The following is a 15,859-nucleotide window of genomic DNA, read 5'->3' as shown; positions in this document are numbered from 1 at the left end:
GACATGTCACATGGACAGGCTGCTAATGATGATCATTATGTCCTTAAAATAAATTACTTATCAACCAGCATCGCATCACCTTTTTATTCAGTTAATATTTCATCATGTCCTTCATTACATGACGAGCTTTCACCCAATAAATTATGCATTGTATTATATAATTAAGTGCATGATTTCTTTCTCATTATTATTGAAGGTATCGATAGTATTATATTTAATTAAAAATGAATTGTTTCGTCTTTATGTATTTGAACGTCATCGTGCCAAACAGCTTTAAAATTAAACACAGAAATTTGTTACAGTTATCATTCGAAAATTATATTTTTTACGTAACATTGTATTCCCAAAATACTAACGTATCTTAAAATGCAACATTTTTATTTATTTCATGCTCATATCTCGAAAATACAATATAAAATAATCTTTGTTCATTCAACACTCACGCGACGCTAAACTAAACAAACACAAAAAAATGCTTACAAAATAATTATTAGCTAAATATTTATCTTAATTAGCTAAATATTTATCTTAATCTATTTTTACAGCAGCGTATATTTTTCTAATAAATGTATATGCTGCGAAAAATCCAATGGTACCGGTAAGAAGCCAAAAAGTCAATACCATGAGACCTGAAAAAAAAAGATTAAGATGTATTTTTTGTATGTATTTTAAATGTTACCATGTATTATATTAAGTAGGTACCAAACAAAAAAAAACAATTTTTGTTACATGAGATAGGTATTTAAAAAAAATATACAAGCAGTCAGTTTGTGCCACCGGTTTTTCTCGAAACTAGCTTTTTAAGAACCATTAAGGCAGATTTATATTGAGTCAGTAACTAACGTCAGTGCACTACCGAGTCAGTGCTGACCTGGCATTGCCATCGTGTAAATTGATTTCAAGTCAGTACAGTACTGTTGCGTCAGTATTGACTTCAATATTCCCGCTTCATATTTTTCGGCGTCAGTCCGCTCCCCCCACCACCTACGCCAGCGCTACTGACGCCGTGTAAATGCCGAAGTCAGTCGCTGCCGCTTTATTGTACGGTGACCACGCTGCGTTGCACCACAAAATGACGCGAAAAGTAAACGACACGGAGAACTTAAAGATTATTCAACTATACCGCAATAATTAATGCTTGTGGGATAACTTAAACTAATATATAAATCTGCAATGGTTTTACCGGATGTTCCGTTATAACTATTGAACCATGCATCTGATTGACTTGAAACTTGGTATCCATGTAGAAAATACGTGTACTTAATAGATAGGCTAATATTTATATGAGTGTTGGACTCCCTACACCAGTTGCGGGGCGTTAATGATAATTTTTGTGGGGTGTGAGAAATAATGTTAATTTTAATGGTCAGCGAAGCGAACGGGTACAGCTAGTAAATCATAAAATTATAAAAATAAAGAAATGCGCGCAACAGCATTACAGAATATTGGCTGGCAAGGCGTCTCTCATAAATGTGTCTTGACGCTGAATAGAACTTGATAACAATATAAGCAAATCATCATAGTCTTTTGGCGTCATTCTCAAAGCCACTTTGTATTCCCCAGGATCCTTCAATTCTCAACTGTGTTAACAACAGAGCGGAGCCTCCAGTTTGATCGCCGTCACCTATCCATTATCTTACCCAAATTCGCTTCTTTTTAGATATTTCTTCTAACATACCAGTTAGTTCTTGCATCATCACAAAGGTACAGTTTCTCAACAAATTATTAACTCTGTTTTTTTGCTGTTTTCGAGAATTCATTTTTCCACACTGACTTTACAAACGTGTGTACACCGTAAGAAATTTCCTCGACTACTGACGAAGTACTAACTGGCTTCGTATAAATCGTATGGGTCAGTTTTCGGCGCCAGCACTGACATTAGTTACTGACTCAATTTATATCTGCCTTTAGTTTTTTAATGACATTCAGTATAATAATGTTCCGTCAATTAGAAAAAATATAATCTAATATTGAAATTTATGTTTTTCAATTTAAAATAAAGCCGAAGTTTTTTTCACTTAACGCAAATTTTATCTTCAAAATTAGACACATAGGATAGAGTTCCGGCTAATCAAAATAATAAGTTAATGGTAGTTTTCCAATTACAATTGGTAGGCAGCGGCTTAGCTCTGCCCATGGCATTGCTGACGTCCATGAGCGACGGTAACCACTTACCATCAGGTGGGCCGTATGCTCGTCTGCATACAAAGGCAATAAAAAAAAAATTACAGAGCATAATGCGACTCAGTGGCACACAATGCCGAATTATGCTGAAGCTTCATTGGAACGTGAATTAGTTTTCAAATGCATCAGCAGAGTGCGCTAAGTTCAGTGTTAAAAAAAATATTCATGGAGTTAGCAACCTCATTAATGTATAAATTATAAATAATGTGGTAAACAATAATAATAATAAAGTTGCTGTAGTTGGAACATTTAATGTTGAGCATTATGCCGCATAATGCGCTCTAGTGCTGTAATTGGAAAACTACCACTGTGTTCTAAGGTCTTACCAGTATAACCTATGTATAGTAACGTCGGTATAAATTCTGTTATCTCTAATTTCTTGAAGAAATAGAATATTGAATAAATCAATATATACACTGCAGATCCACCTGATACAAAGAAGCTTTTCCACCACCAGTGGTAGTCCTAAAAAAAGTGTTTCAATTAACGTTAAATAATTGTTACTGTATGATCTTGTAGTATTTGAGGTGGGCGAATATTTAGATGACACGTCCTGTTTGTTTTTGCCCTGAAGTAACATGGTTTCCGGTTTTTCAATAAAGGATAAGATGGAAGCTAGCTCGTCGAACCACTGCATTCATTCATGGCGCATTTTTGGAGACATCTTTTTTCACAGACCACTAAGTTATCGTCGGTGATACTCGAGCGCAATGCTATATCTCCCTTCAAACAATGATTAAACCAATACACTGTGGCAGTGGGTAGCTTTTTATTTATTTATTTTTTATTGCTTAGGTGGATGGACGATCTCACAGCCCACCTGGTGTTAAGTGGTTACTGGAGCCCATAGACTTCTACAACGTAAATGCGCCACCCACCTCGAGATATAAGTTCTATGATCTCAGTATAGTTACAACGGCTGCCCCACCCTTCGAACCGAAACGCATTACTGCTTCACGGCGGAAATAGGCAGGGTGGTGGTACCTACCCGTGCGGACTCCCAAGAGGTCCTACCACTAGTGAATTCCATTTCTTATTAGACCATATCTCATAGAATTAAAAAAAACTCCCAGAGTTGAGATTCCACACAAGAATACAATCACAACATTGTGTGCTGTGTTCACCAAGCAGCTGACTCCCCGAATATTTGCTTCATTCATCTAATGAAACCGAAGCGTGGCTGTTTTTACGTGCATGAAATTGTAGTGCCCAGTATCAAAATGGCGCTCAAGCAAACATAACAGTGTACTTCAGACATGAGGCGAGTTTCAACGCAGCACACTTAGATAAATGACTACAGGACTTAAATGGTATCAGACTAATATGGTAGATGAGTTGTTATCGCCAATTTCTGTTCTTAAAATATCAATTCAGTTGAACTCACCTCACCGCAGAGTTGGAAGTAAACCATACATATCGATATCTGAGATACGGACACAACCAAAATGCAAAATACTAAAAATAAAAATCCAAAAAGATAATAGAATTGGTTCTCCCAAAGTGCGTTGTAGATGAAGAACAACTCGATGTATACGGCTCCGAAGGGCAGTATTCCTGCCATCAAAACGCTGAAAAACATTTATACTTCAAAATCATATTTTTATATAAATAATATTTTTTGATAAATTTCGAACATTTAGAAATAAACATCATCATCGTCAATATTATAAGTGGGTCTACACTTATTTATTTAAAAAATTCCTCATAGTTGTAATAGCGGACTTAATGACCGGCTGTATGAGTCAACTGACTATCAAACAATAGAGGCAAGAAAAAGAAAGCAATGTGACTCGTTTTCCAAGTTGATCTTTCAATCTAGTTTGGAACTGATAAGTAAAGATAAAGCGATCTAACAGCTTTTTTTTGATGATTGTAAAGGAGATTGTACACCGAGAGTCGCAATGGTATTATTAATAATTGTTTTGCGACAATAAAATGACTATAATTTTCGGTAGTGAAATATTAATTAATTATCCTGTAAAATATTGAGCTGTAAAAGTGAAGAACTTACCATATCAATACATTCATATACCAAACTTGTTCAGGTATTTTCCTGGGAATGAAATTTGTCCTTACAGGGTGTTGGAAAGGCTGTTTTCGGCATCCGAAATAATAACCCAAATAAACCAACGGTAATGAAATACAAAACCATAAACACAATAGGGCCATCATAGTCGAAAACGGTACAGCACCGCTGGAATGTTTGCCCATTATAAAGAAGTTTAAAAAGAAACATGTGCCAAAGACAATGGCGGGGTACAGCGTTGCCGTCAGGAATGCGGCTTGTTTCCATTGTTTGCCTTTCATTGTATTATAGAGGCGCGCCGAGAAATAACCCGCGATCAACCCCATAAATACGTATAGGAAAATCGCGGCGGTCATTAAGGCCCCTCGACTTGCCGGCGACAGCATACCAAGCATCGCGATAACTGAAATAGGTATTAAAACAGCCTTATTACAAAATACTTAAATTTATAAATAGACTAACCATATCGATATATTATTATGTAGTTATTTGAAAGAAAAAAAAACTACGATGCGTTATACTTTTTTTAATTTAATGTTCTTCACAATAGAAAAATAGATGTTAATTCAACTATACGAAGAATAAACGTTGTTTAAATGGTTTTGAAATGTATGTATAATTAATTATTCGGAACTCATTACTATAGCGAGAGAAATATCAGTAGTTTCACTTTAATTACAAAATAGATTTTATACGACATCGGAATATTTTTACTAAAAAATAGCATAGAGACATCACAACTGGAATATCGCCATCAGCCTTGAGACATAATTTGAAGTCTCAACTCTACTTAGAATGGGTGCCACAGTTTTCTAAACGACATGGTCATAGCGATGGCGATGGCGATTGCAATATGCTTGAATAATATTTGGCAAAATTTGTTATCCATTCTTTGGGAAATACCTAAGTAAAATTTAACGAACAAACACAGGAAGAGATGGTATGGTGCTACTCTAGTAGATGATATCACGTAGCCAATGGTTTTCAAATAAAGTTGAAATGTGTGCATGTTCCGTAATCGTTTTCTACATAATATTATCTTCAATCCACAATCACACTTTTAATTATCAATAAAAAACTTAAAATGTTTTTTTCTGTGTGATAAAAAATTATAATGGAAAGAATTTATGATATTTTAAACCTTACATATTGTTATCAATGCCATCAGAAAGACTTGTATCCCACTTCCCACCACAGCTGCAAACAACATCCTCTTAGGAGGAGGTCGGAAGACATCTCCATGTACTAATTTCCATCCTGTTTCTTCCATCATGTCATCAATTCCTTCAACTGAATTATAGCGAGCTATGTCTCGTCTCAATGTTCGTACCATTATCATTGTTAATATGGCTGGGAAAATGTTGAATTATAAAACAGTAGCTCACTTTATTGTTGTAGTGTGGTGTTGTACAATGTTTGTATTATATACTATTACTTTAGATTTTAGGGTTTTGAAACTTCAGTCAGTCATCAGACATTGTGATGTGATGCTTGTAAAAATAAGAAATAATTTACAAACAATACTCCTATTATGGGGACATACATAATAGTAATACTAAAGTGTTTAAAGATGGTACAATTGGGTTTTAGCTTCTGATCAGTAGGGCTGATCGAAATGGATCCACAAATTGATAGTTCAATGGGTAAATCAACTAGTTGGGTTGATTAGTAGGTGTTCGAGACCCAGACTCACAGCTCTACAGGCTGGTGTATGAAGAGCATGGTTGGTTGATTTCACCTCAATTGCACTATCAACATGCTTGAGGTGGGTCAGTATTTTTCCATAAAACCTCATATTGTGCAGAACAAATGTGAATGTTTATTACTATGATTATGGAGCCTGCTTACCTGACAAGAAAAATAATACAACAACAGAATTAATAATAGAGAACCAATGTATCTGTACATCCTTCATGCCCAAATAAATGTCCCATCTTGACGCCCAGCTAATATCTGATTCTCCCCATTCCACAGAGTATGTGAAGTACAACTTTGTACCAGTATCTTCATTAACTAACTGTGGCTTTGGTTTGACTGGTATTTGACAAGTATCATCAGTAAATATTAATTCATCTTTAGAAACTGAATGGGTTTCAACTTCAAATCCCACTACTCTATAAGAATCCCTGTAATTAAACAGTATTTATTTACATATAGAGTATTTTAGAAATGTTAATGCAGAGATATTGTATATATAATTTATATATTGTACGTATAAATTAAGATTTTTGTATTGAAAAAAAGGAAGCAGTTTATTTCATACTCATTTCAGTTTTTTTTGTTTGAAATATGTGAATGAATTGATATATTAAATCATAAATGACATTATCCACATAGGACAGTTGTCAGCAAGCAGCCAATGCAGCTCTTCTCTCAATAATATTTTTGGATAATACATATTTCTTTTGCAATTAATGATAGCCACAGCAAGGTAGGACTGATGACTCATAATCTACAGTCCCGCAGTTACAGTTGTCATGACATAACAATTTTACTACTTATAATGGGCAAGTCTAATGAAGTTACTCATCCCAAGAGAGAATGGAGCTGCTCTACTCTTTTTCTGTCATCAATTTCTAGTATCCTCATTATTTTTTCTGCCTAATTAAGCTCCATTTCTCCCCATTATCACACCCATGAGCACTGGCAATAAAGTTTGTTGTGAATATAGACACCATTTGTACTACCATTCTGTCTATTGATTCTACAAGACAAGTTTCCAATAACAGAGAAATCTAACAGGCATTTAAAAATTAAGTATACTCACTGGCTATGCTTATGGTACTTCAGTAACAGTTTAAGATGGTTATTAATGTAGGCCTTTCCTTCAGACATATATCCAAGACGATATCCTTGCTCAATAGTCCTTTCTAGAGTTTCAACATTTATAACTTTTGTTGCAACAGGTAAATTATCAACTAATCTAAAAGTGAGAAAAATAATTTACTTTCAATAATTATTCATGTTTCATTCATTCAAGCCAATAATTTTTTTGACAAGCACTTACAAGTGAACAAAATATTCATGTTCAATACGACTAGCAACTTTTTCAGAATCTTCTACACTCCAATTGATAGGAACGTTTTTCCTGTGGCAAAGAAGTTTGCATTTAATGTTCTCTGCCATATGAACTTCATATGGTGTATTGACGATACGATCTCCGCGCAAAACTTCTCCTAAGTTTTCAGATTTGTACACAAATGTGCCATTTTTTGGGAGACACAAAGGCAATGAATAATATTCGTATGGTAATTGAGTATGAATGCTGGTCATCTTAACAGCTTTTACTTCAATTTTTTGACCTTTTTTGAACTCGACCGGTGCCACACCAGGTACATAGAAGCCATAACTTTTTAAAATTATGGTAATGAATAGAATCCACTGAAGATAAACCTAAAACAGTTTGGGTTTTTATATCATTTAAGCCGTAGTATTGAGTTATAATATTTTTTATTGTATTAATTACACTAACTTGAAACATGATCGGGTTTTTAAACAACTACATTGAACTACATGAAGTAAGAAAATTTTAACATTTTTAAATTTTCTGAAAATATTCACGGTTTAATTTTAGTTTGACATGACATCCATGCATAACAATGACATTTGGCTCTGGAGTAATTCTAATTTTCCAACTGGCAATGCAAAGGCATCATACCATACAGCCAACTCGTTTATATTCTGTTTTAAGAAAAATGATAATATGGAGACTTAATGGCGGGAACGCGAGGAGTGAAGTTCAGAAGTGAAACAATGCCGCTGGACGTAACTTCTCGGGATCCTCCAAAAGTCACTGAATAAATATCAGTAAATGACCACCATTTTACTGAGATTATATTTCATCCCATGTCATCTCATCTCATTTCATTTAATTTCATCCCAGTTGATTTATGTCTAAATTCTTCATTTCATTTCATGCCATGATACGTTTCATATTAATCAGCTTCATTTCATTTCATAATATCATATTTGATAATATATACAGTCAAACCTGGATAAGCGAGAGTTCAAGGGAGCACAATCTTATTCTCGCTTATAGAGGTTTCTCACTAACCCGAGTTTCTCGCTAATGCTCCCTCTGAATTTCATTTCGCGATTTTCCGGATTCAAACGCATTCACTATTCACTTAATGACAGTACTTTAATTTTCCGTTTTGACATGCAGAACCGAACGTTCATTCGCAATTGATTGACGATAAACTGAGTAAGTCCGACAAACAGGACGGTACAGAGGCACACGTGTCTATTCGAAAAGAATGCGATAAAATAACAACGTTATTTAGTTCCACGAAATAGAATAGGTTCAATATTGACGAGAAAACAATTCAAAAACAATAGAAGGAAGTTCCACAAAAGTTAAGAATGAGTCATAAATAGCAGATGTTAAATTTGTAATTTGTTTTTTCATTTGTTCCTCCTAAATAATATAAATAAATAAAGCTCGACTGTCGCTTATAGAGGTATAGATAAGTAGCAGTCTCACTTACGGAGGTCCATGAGGGAAAAACGACTCTCTCTTACAGAGGTTTCTGTTTCTCTCTAATAGAGGTTTTGGGAGCTTAAAATGACGGGTCCTGGCTATTACTCTCACTTATAGAGTTTTCTCACTTATCCAGTTCTCGCTTACCCAGGTTTGACTGTATATATATATATAAAAGATTAGGCTGTATGGTGTGTTACCTTTGCCTTTCCATTTGGATAAATAAAACTACTACTACTCAACCTACTGAACCTACCTACATAACCTAACAAAGTACATCAATTATCTAGGGAAAAGTCAGCTAATGATCTGAAGTGTGAAGTGAATTCAAGTTGTTAAATGCTACCTTTAGTTTTAAACTTCTTTATAAATACATAACTTAAATTATAATTTGTAATAACTTTGCCAATACTTTCATTTCGAAGTGACATGAAAGATATGAATCCAAAAATAACATACATCCGAGTTTAGCAGTTAGAACTTTACCGAAATTTCACCTGTTAATTTCAAAAGTTTTATCCCATAAGTATTATTAACTATAGAAGCACAATCTTGATCAACATGGTCCAGGTTTGATTTTTTATTTTAATAATATTTTTCATGCTTGGCATAATCACACATTCTTTTAATTTATTCAGAATCACTCGCTCATCATTCGAGCATACGAAGCTCCAAAGACACTTAACAGGGAGTAAAATAATAAAATAAGCTTAAAAACTGAGTAGAGTAGATAAATTACTAAATCTACATCTACCTTTGGATTGAACTTGTTCCAAACGTACCTCGCTATACAAGCCAACTGTCATCTTCATGAGTACAGTTTGCGTCATAATAATATATATTATGTATATGTTGCTAAAATAGCACATTTAAAATTTAAATAAATGTAATTTTTATTATAGGCCTGCGAAGAAACAGAACAACCAAACATCCCTCAAGCAATGAAATTATTAAAAGAAATGAATGTAAATGTACAACAAGTATCTCAGTTAGTCGATAACATGCTTGTCCGTGTGAAGAATGGAGAACTTTCAACAGACAAAGGCCTTAGCTTTTTGGAAATGAAATACCAAATGCTTCTTAGTTACTTGATCAATTTGACCTATATAGTATTAAGGAAGTGCTCTGGTGAAAGAATTGAATCTGATCCTTCCATTGATAGGCTCATTGAAATAAGAACAGTACTTGAAAAGATTCGTCCAATTGATTCTAAATTAAAGTACCAAATTGATAAGCTTGTCAAAAGTGCAGTTGTTGGAGCTGTATCAGAAGATGACCCACAAACCTACCGTGCTAATCCTAATAACTTAGTAAGTAAGATTGATAATTCAGAAGAAGAGTCAAGTGAAACCTCTGATGTAGAAGGCAAAAAAGAAAAAGTAAAATCTAATATTTATGTGCCTCCAAAATTAGCTGCAGTACATTTTGATGAAGTCTCAAGAACTGAAGCAGATAAAAAAATTAAAGAGAAATCGAAGAAACAATTTCTCAATTCCAGTGTTATGAGGGAACTTCGAGAAGAATATTCAGAAGCACCATTAGAAGTCAGCTCCGGGAATCATATTAAACAATCCATATCCAAATATGAACAGGAAAAAACTGAATATGAAGAAAATTATCTCACAAGATTACCTGTAACAAAAGCTGAAAAAAATAGGAGAAAAAAAGTAACCACAGTAGGGATGTTGGCTGATGAGATAACAGGCACAAGTAGTCAAAGAGTAGCTCGAAAACACAAAATGAAATCTAAAAAAGGAAAAGGATTCAAGAGAAGGCGTATACATTGAATTCATACCCTAAACAGTGACTGACAGGAGTCCAGACTGCAAAGTAAATAAGTTGTGTTCGGAAAATAAGATATTGTCAATGAAATTAATATGCCCATTTAAAAGTACAAGGTAAACAAATATGACTACACGCATGTAATGAATATGTAAAAAAATTAAATGACAATGACACCATGCTAATTTATTCCATTTAAGTTTTGGTATTTGTAAAAACAATGTACTGACATTGTTTATCAAGTTGTACTATTGTTAAGTCAATATAAATTTTCAATTGTGTTTTATAAACAGAAAAATTGATCAAACTTAAAACAGATAGTGTACAAAAATTTGGAAAAACCTTAAATCTTTTTGATTAATTTCAATTCAATTATTGTAACTTTCTTCAGTAGTTCTTTCAGTTAGTAGTAATTAGACTAATGACAAATAAATTTATAAAAAATATAAAAGACTAATAATGGTATATTTAGTTAACAATACGTTATATATTTTCTTATATAATTTTAGTTGTTATATTAATTTTACCTTATTACCTTATTTAAATCTTGTGAAAAAACAATGATAACAATATTTCATATTTTCGTTTATGATCTCCGGCCATCAATAATAAATAATAGTTATACATAAGTATATTAAGAAAGTAATATGTATCTGTATAGAAAACAGGGTAGTACCAAAATCTAAATGGGTTGAGATTGTAATTTTCATTAATGTATTTATTGTGTTGTAGTTACTTTCACTATTTAGATTATTATTCTTTTTATATAGCAGTAAATAGGCAGACAGGTTCACAACCTGATGTTAAGCAGTCCTGAAGCCCATAGACAAAAAAATACAAATGCTGCTGCACACAGTTGATACATTAGATTGCATTAGCAAATGCCAAGCAAACGAAAAAGGATATATCTATTTAGAAGTCTCTCAAAAAGGTAAATTTTTATGAAAAATACAATTAAATCTTTATCATGTTATCCTTTTTTGGATGTTAAGCAGAAGCATTTAATTACATTGATACCTAATACAAATGTATACTTAAGTTGTTGTATGGTATTGAAAAACTAAATTTATTTAATTTTTAAAAGTGGTTTTGTTAATTTTTGTTTATTTGTTGCGTTATTCTGTAATGATCTGCATGTTTTGATTTTTAATAAAATAATTTTGTCATTCGTAACCATTACTTTCAGTTTTGAATAGTTGGAAAGTCCTGAACGCACGTAGCAGGGTTGAAAGATTGGTATCTGAATAGTTTCATTTTCCGTATATGATCTATGGGAGTGTGAGTGTCGAGACACTGATAGTCTCCGGGTGGTGGAGCCGTTCCCCCATTTTGTGTTAAATGGGATCGAATAACACGATTGAGGAGCCATTTTGGCGAACCCATGGTCAACTGTAATAAAAAAATTATTATTATGTAGCTACTGCCACTCGGAAACCGTCTTATCTTCTTTCTCATGAGTTAATAAATTAATGTTTTTTTTTTATGATTGAAGTATTACCGTACTGGTGGCCCGGAGGCCTTTCTAGTTTCACCAGGACAGGTGGGCGAGCAAAGGCTCAGCCAGGAGGGGTGGGATTTGCTAACAGCTGCCCGAGCGCCAACGAAGGAGACCTAACAACTTAAGAGCAACTGCTTCGCGAATGAATCTACTACCGGATCAGAATCGCGACCCGCTGAGAAGATCCGGCGAGAAACTCAGCGAGCTGATGCATGGGTTAGGTGACACGTCGATCTCTTTGTCGAGTTCGACGAGTACGGTTACCGGGGTTCCTCAGCCTTCTCCTAGTGTTCGAGCTGAAGGAATCTAATGCAAGAGTTATTGGATCTGATGGATCCGTAAGGACATGTGAAGCATTGTATAAATGCTTAGTCTCTACGTGTTCTACACAGCCACCATTGCCTTTATTTAACACAAAATCAATACATCAAAGGAAGTAGATAACGGCTCGGCTATGCGCCTGGTATTGATAGCTACCCTGACTATTCGTCATCAGAGGGGATAGCCACTTTAAACAAAGATTTCAGTTTCGTAAAAGTTGGCCGCGTCTATTGAATCTGGCAGAGAAGTCCGGCAGCCTGCGAAGCCCGCTAAGTCCGTACTGTCACCTCATGCCCCGGGATACACGGCTGGGTCAGAACCAGCGTGGCTTGGGGAGCACAACACTTGTTTGGTCTGTTTTAAAACTGTAATTACATATTCTTCCACGCCAATCTCCATGCCTACGTATGGGGGGGGTCTATCATAAATCCCTTTTTTGTCATTTAGACAGCAACGGGTTGAAGCGATGAGAGAAAGCTGTTTCTTGAGTCCTAGCGCACGTTTTTGCCAAGTGATGCTTTCACAGACGGTGAACATCGTTTGTCGCAACTCATCTCTAGTAGATACGAAGCTTGGCAAGGATAAGTCGCTTGTACCCATTTTTATGATGGTATAACGCTGCCCCTACCATACGCAGCGAACCGTATACGTGTACACTACTGTGCCCTAGTCCCGTCCACCGAGTTTGCAGTTTACCATCACTGTCACTCACTCTGATGACGTGACTTTTTTTATTGCTTTTGTAGGAAGACGATCATACGGCCTACCTGATGGTAAGTGGTTACCGTCGCTCATGGACGTCAGCAATGCCAGGGACAGAACCAATCCGCTGCCTACCATTAAGTACTCTCTGCAAGCCTCATTTGAAGAAGAACATATCATAGCGCTCGGGAAACAGGTAGAGGGGAGTTCATTCCAAAGCCGTATGGTACCTGGCAAAGAAGATTTTTGGAAACGCACTGTCGATGAACGCAGCGGTTCCAGATAATATGGATGAGCTCTGCTCCGAAGGCGGGAGGTGTGATGGAAAAAGGAGATGAGGGATCATCTCGAATAATTTTGAAGTCGTCGTGGCCTAACGGATAAAACGTCCGGTGCATTCGTGTTGAAGCGATGCACCGGTGTTCGAATCCCGCAGGCGGGTACCAATTTTTCTAATGAAATACGTACTCAACAAATGTTCACGATTGACTTCCACGGTGAAGGAATAACATCGTGTAATAAAAATGAAACCCGCAAAATTATAATTTGCGTAATTACTGGTGGTAGGACCTCTTGTGAGTCCGCACGGGTAGGTACCACCGCCCCGCCTATTTCTGCCGTGAAGCAGTAATGCGTTTCGGTTTGAAGATATTTCTATGATAAATATAAATGTCTTTTCCAGGGTTATGGATGTATATTAAATATGTGTATGTGTATAATAAAAATCTTACATTTATTTCCGTTATCTGGCACCTGTAACACAAGTTCTTTACGAACTTATCACGGGACCAGTTAACGTGGCGTGACTTTTAGTAAATATTTATTTATATTTATATTTATTCCCTCGAAATCAGAACATGGGCGGGGTAAGGGGGTTTGTCGTGATCAACACTGCAACCAGACGTACGGCTCACCCCTATGACGCCCGGTCGATAGATCCTACGAGGCGAAACGAAAGCTCTAGAATGACGGACGTCTCGGTAGGACTCGCCGCTGTTGATGTCCCGGGATACCCCGCTTGGTCGGAACCAGCCTGTCGGGTTGAAACTCGATACTCCACCGACCGGTCGTTCTTATGATGTCACTCCTAAGCAGCACGCTAGAGTGCTGGTAGTCGCTTTCACTCCTAATTTATTCGTTGAATTTAATGCTTACCGGCTTTATTACGGATGGGAATGGATTCCTATAGTCGTTCTTTTGTGTGCTGACATAGTCCATAACTCCGAAATCCGTCGGCAGTTGTGGCAAATTGGCACACTTCATCAATTTATTTCGACCGGGTGTACTGTAAATACGTTAAGGTATTATAATTTTTTTAATTTCTTTAGAATTTTTTTAGTAATTCTGTTATTATGAAACGGTAATGTAGGTAGGTACTCACTCTGTGCATGGATAGGAAGTAAAGTTAACCAGAGGTCTAAAGAAATATAACGGATCAGTTTTAGTGCTAATTTGTGCCAGCATATAACGAGTTTCTGTGGTCTTAACTCCTTGATCATCATCTCCCCAACGTACATATGTACTCAAGTGGTTACTCAATTTATCTCTATAAACGTAATTATCCTTTTTTTCTGCGTGGGTCGCATAGTCCCAGTTTGCGACTTTCACTGAAGAGCTGTATATATTTTTTGAAAACAATATTTGCTGAGGCTTTTTTGCCATTGGATTTTTAGTTCTCATTTTGTGAAAAGTGAATTCGTGTGCTAACAATTGTTATTATTTTCGTTGTAGAAATTGAATTTTAAAATTCGGAGCTCTCAAACTTTCCTTTCGATTTCCTAAGCATAGATAATAAACATACTTAATATTTATCCTTAGGGTGTCTACAGACAGCACGATTTAGAGATCGTGACTTCTGTCCGTTCGCTGCTATGTATTAGTGGATAATCTAACCCTTATGATTATGAACTCCCTATGCGCATTACCGCCTAAATCCCATAGACCTATAATAGTATCTTCAGTGCTAAATCCTAAATAAATCGGTTACATTTATGTATTATCTATGTCGGTTATCAAATTTGAATCGAATTCAAAATAATTTTTTACAAATCGCTGCCAAAGTTTTTGACGGTGATGTCAAAAAATTTATTTTTTCATAAAGTTGTCTTTATGGGTTTAAAAAGGGTTATTGTCAAATACATACCGATTTATGTAGGTGTAAATAATTTTTCCATACAGTGGGAGGGGCATCGTAAAACGCGTCAAGTCTGTCCCCTCTACTACATGCATAAGAAACGTTTGAGATGAAGAAGAAGAAATAAAGTACCATGTTCTATTTTTAATATAGCGTTTGTAGACAATGAAAAAGACTAGGATGTCTAACATTATGTTAACATTATGTTAGACTTATCACTTAGATGGTTACCTAAGCTAATGTAACGCAGAAAAGACTATAATATATAAATCTATCGAACAAATACTTTGAACCGTGGTGTTCAAATTTCAGCAGTAGATGTAGCAGTGTTATAGATTAGAACACATACTACAGAACTACTTAGGATTCTGGTTCGTTGCAGCCTCAATCTTAAGATCTTACTGTTGGTAGGACCTCTTGTGAGTCCGCGCGGATAGGTACCACCACCCTGCCCGTTTCTGCCGTGAAGCAGTAATGCGTTTCGGTATGAAGGGTAGGGCAGCCGTTGTAACTATACTTATATCTCAAGGTGGGTGGCGCATTTACGTTATAAATTTCTATGGGCTCCAGTAACCACTTAACACCAGGTGGGCTGTGAGCTCATCCACCCATCTAAGCAATAAATAAAAAAAGAATATGACTGAACTTCTACTACGAATGGAAGTAGTTTTTTATCATTATACTTTTCTACTTTGGGACAGGCAGCATCTAGAACGTCGACGTTCCGGTTTG

At 35.6% G+C, this 15,859-nt stretch overlaps 3 protein-coding genes across 3 annotated transcripts; 1 reads left to right on the top strand and 2 right to left on the bottom strand.

Annotated features, from left to right (window-relative positions):
• Positions 1-292: 292 nt before the first annotated feature.
• On the bottom strand, positions 293-8,025 carry LOC101741930 (transmembrane 9 superfamily member 4). The gene is made up of 9 exons (XM_004930931.5): positions 7,683-8,025; positions 7,218-7,603; positions 6,978-7,133; positions 6,059-6,336; positions 5,357-5,560; positions 4,196-4,613; positions 3,569-3,752; positions 2,511-2,649; positions 293-629 (listed from the first exon to the last, which is right to left on the bottom strand). Exons 1-9 carry the CDS (start codon positions 7,689-7,691, stop codon positions 529-531), a joined length of 1,875 nt encoding a protein of 624 aa, XP_004930988.1. The 5' UTR covers positions 7,692-8,025; the 3' UTR covers positions 293-528.
• An 894-nt stretch (positions 8,026-8,919) lies between these two features.
• Positions 8,920-11,645, top strand: LOC101742074 (neuroguidin). The gene is made up of 2 exons (XM_004930932.5): positions 8,920-9,260; positions 9,593-11,645. The coding sequence occupies exons 1-2, from the start codon at positions 9,252-9,254 to the stop codon at positions 10,475-10,477; spliced, it is 894 nt and encodes a 297-aa protein (XP_004930989.1). The 5' UTR covers positions 8,920-9,251; the 3' UTR covers positions 10,478-11,645.
• LOC119628455 (uncharacterized) lies at positions 10,638-15,069 on the bottom strand. Its single transcript, XM_038010648.2, has 3 exons — positions 14,375-15,069; positions 14,149-14,278; positions 10,638-11,861 (listed from the first exon to the last, which is right to left on the bottom strand). The coding sequence occupies exons 1-3, from the start codon at positions 14,671-14,673 to the stop codon at positions 11,655-11,657; spliced, it is 636 nt and encodes a 211-aa protein (XP_037866576.1). The 5' UTR covers positions 14,674-15,069; the 3' UTR covers positions 10,638-11,654.
• Between the last annotated feature and the right edge of the window lie 790 nt (positions 15,070-15,859).

This window comes from Bombyx mori, chromosome 4 (assembly GCF_030269925.1).
Source record: "Bombyx mori chromosome 4, ASM3026992v2".
Taxonomy (NCBI): Eukaryota; Metazoa; Arthropoda; class Insecta; order Lepidoptera; family Bombycidae; genus Bombyx; species Bombyx mori.
Note: the sequence above shows the minus strand (reverse complement) of the source record. Positions and strands in the feature narration are given on the sequence as shown.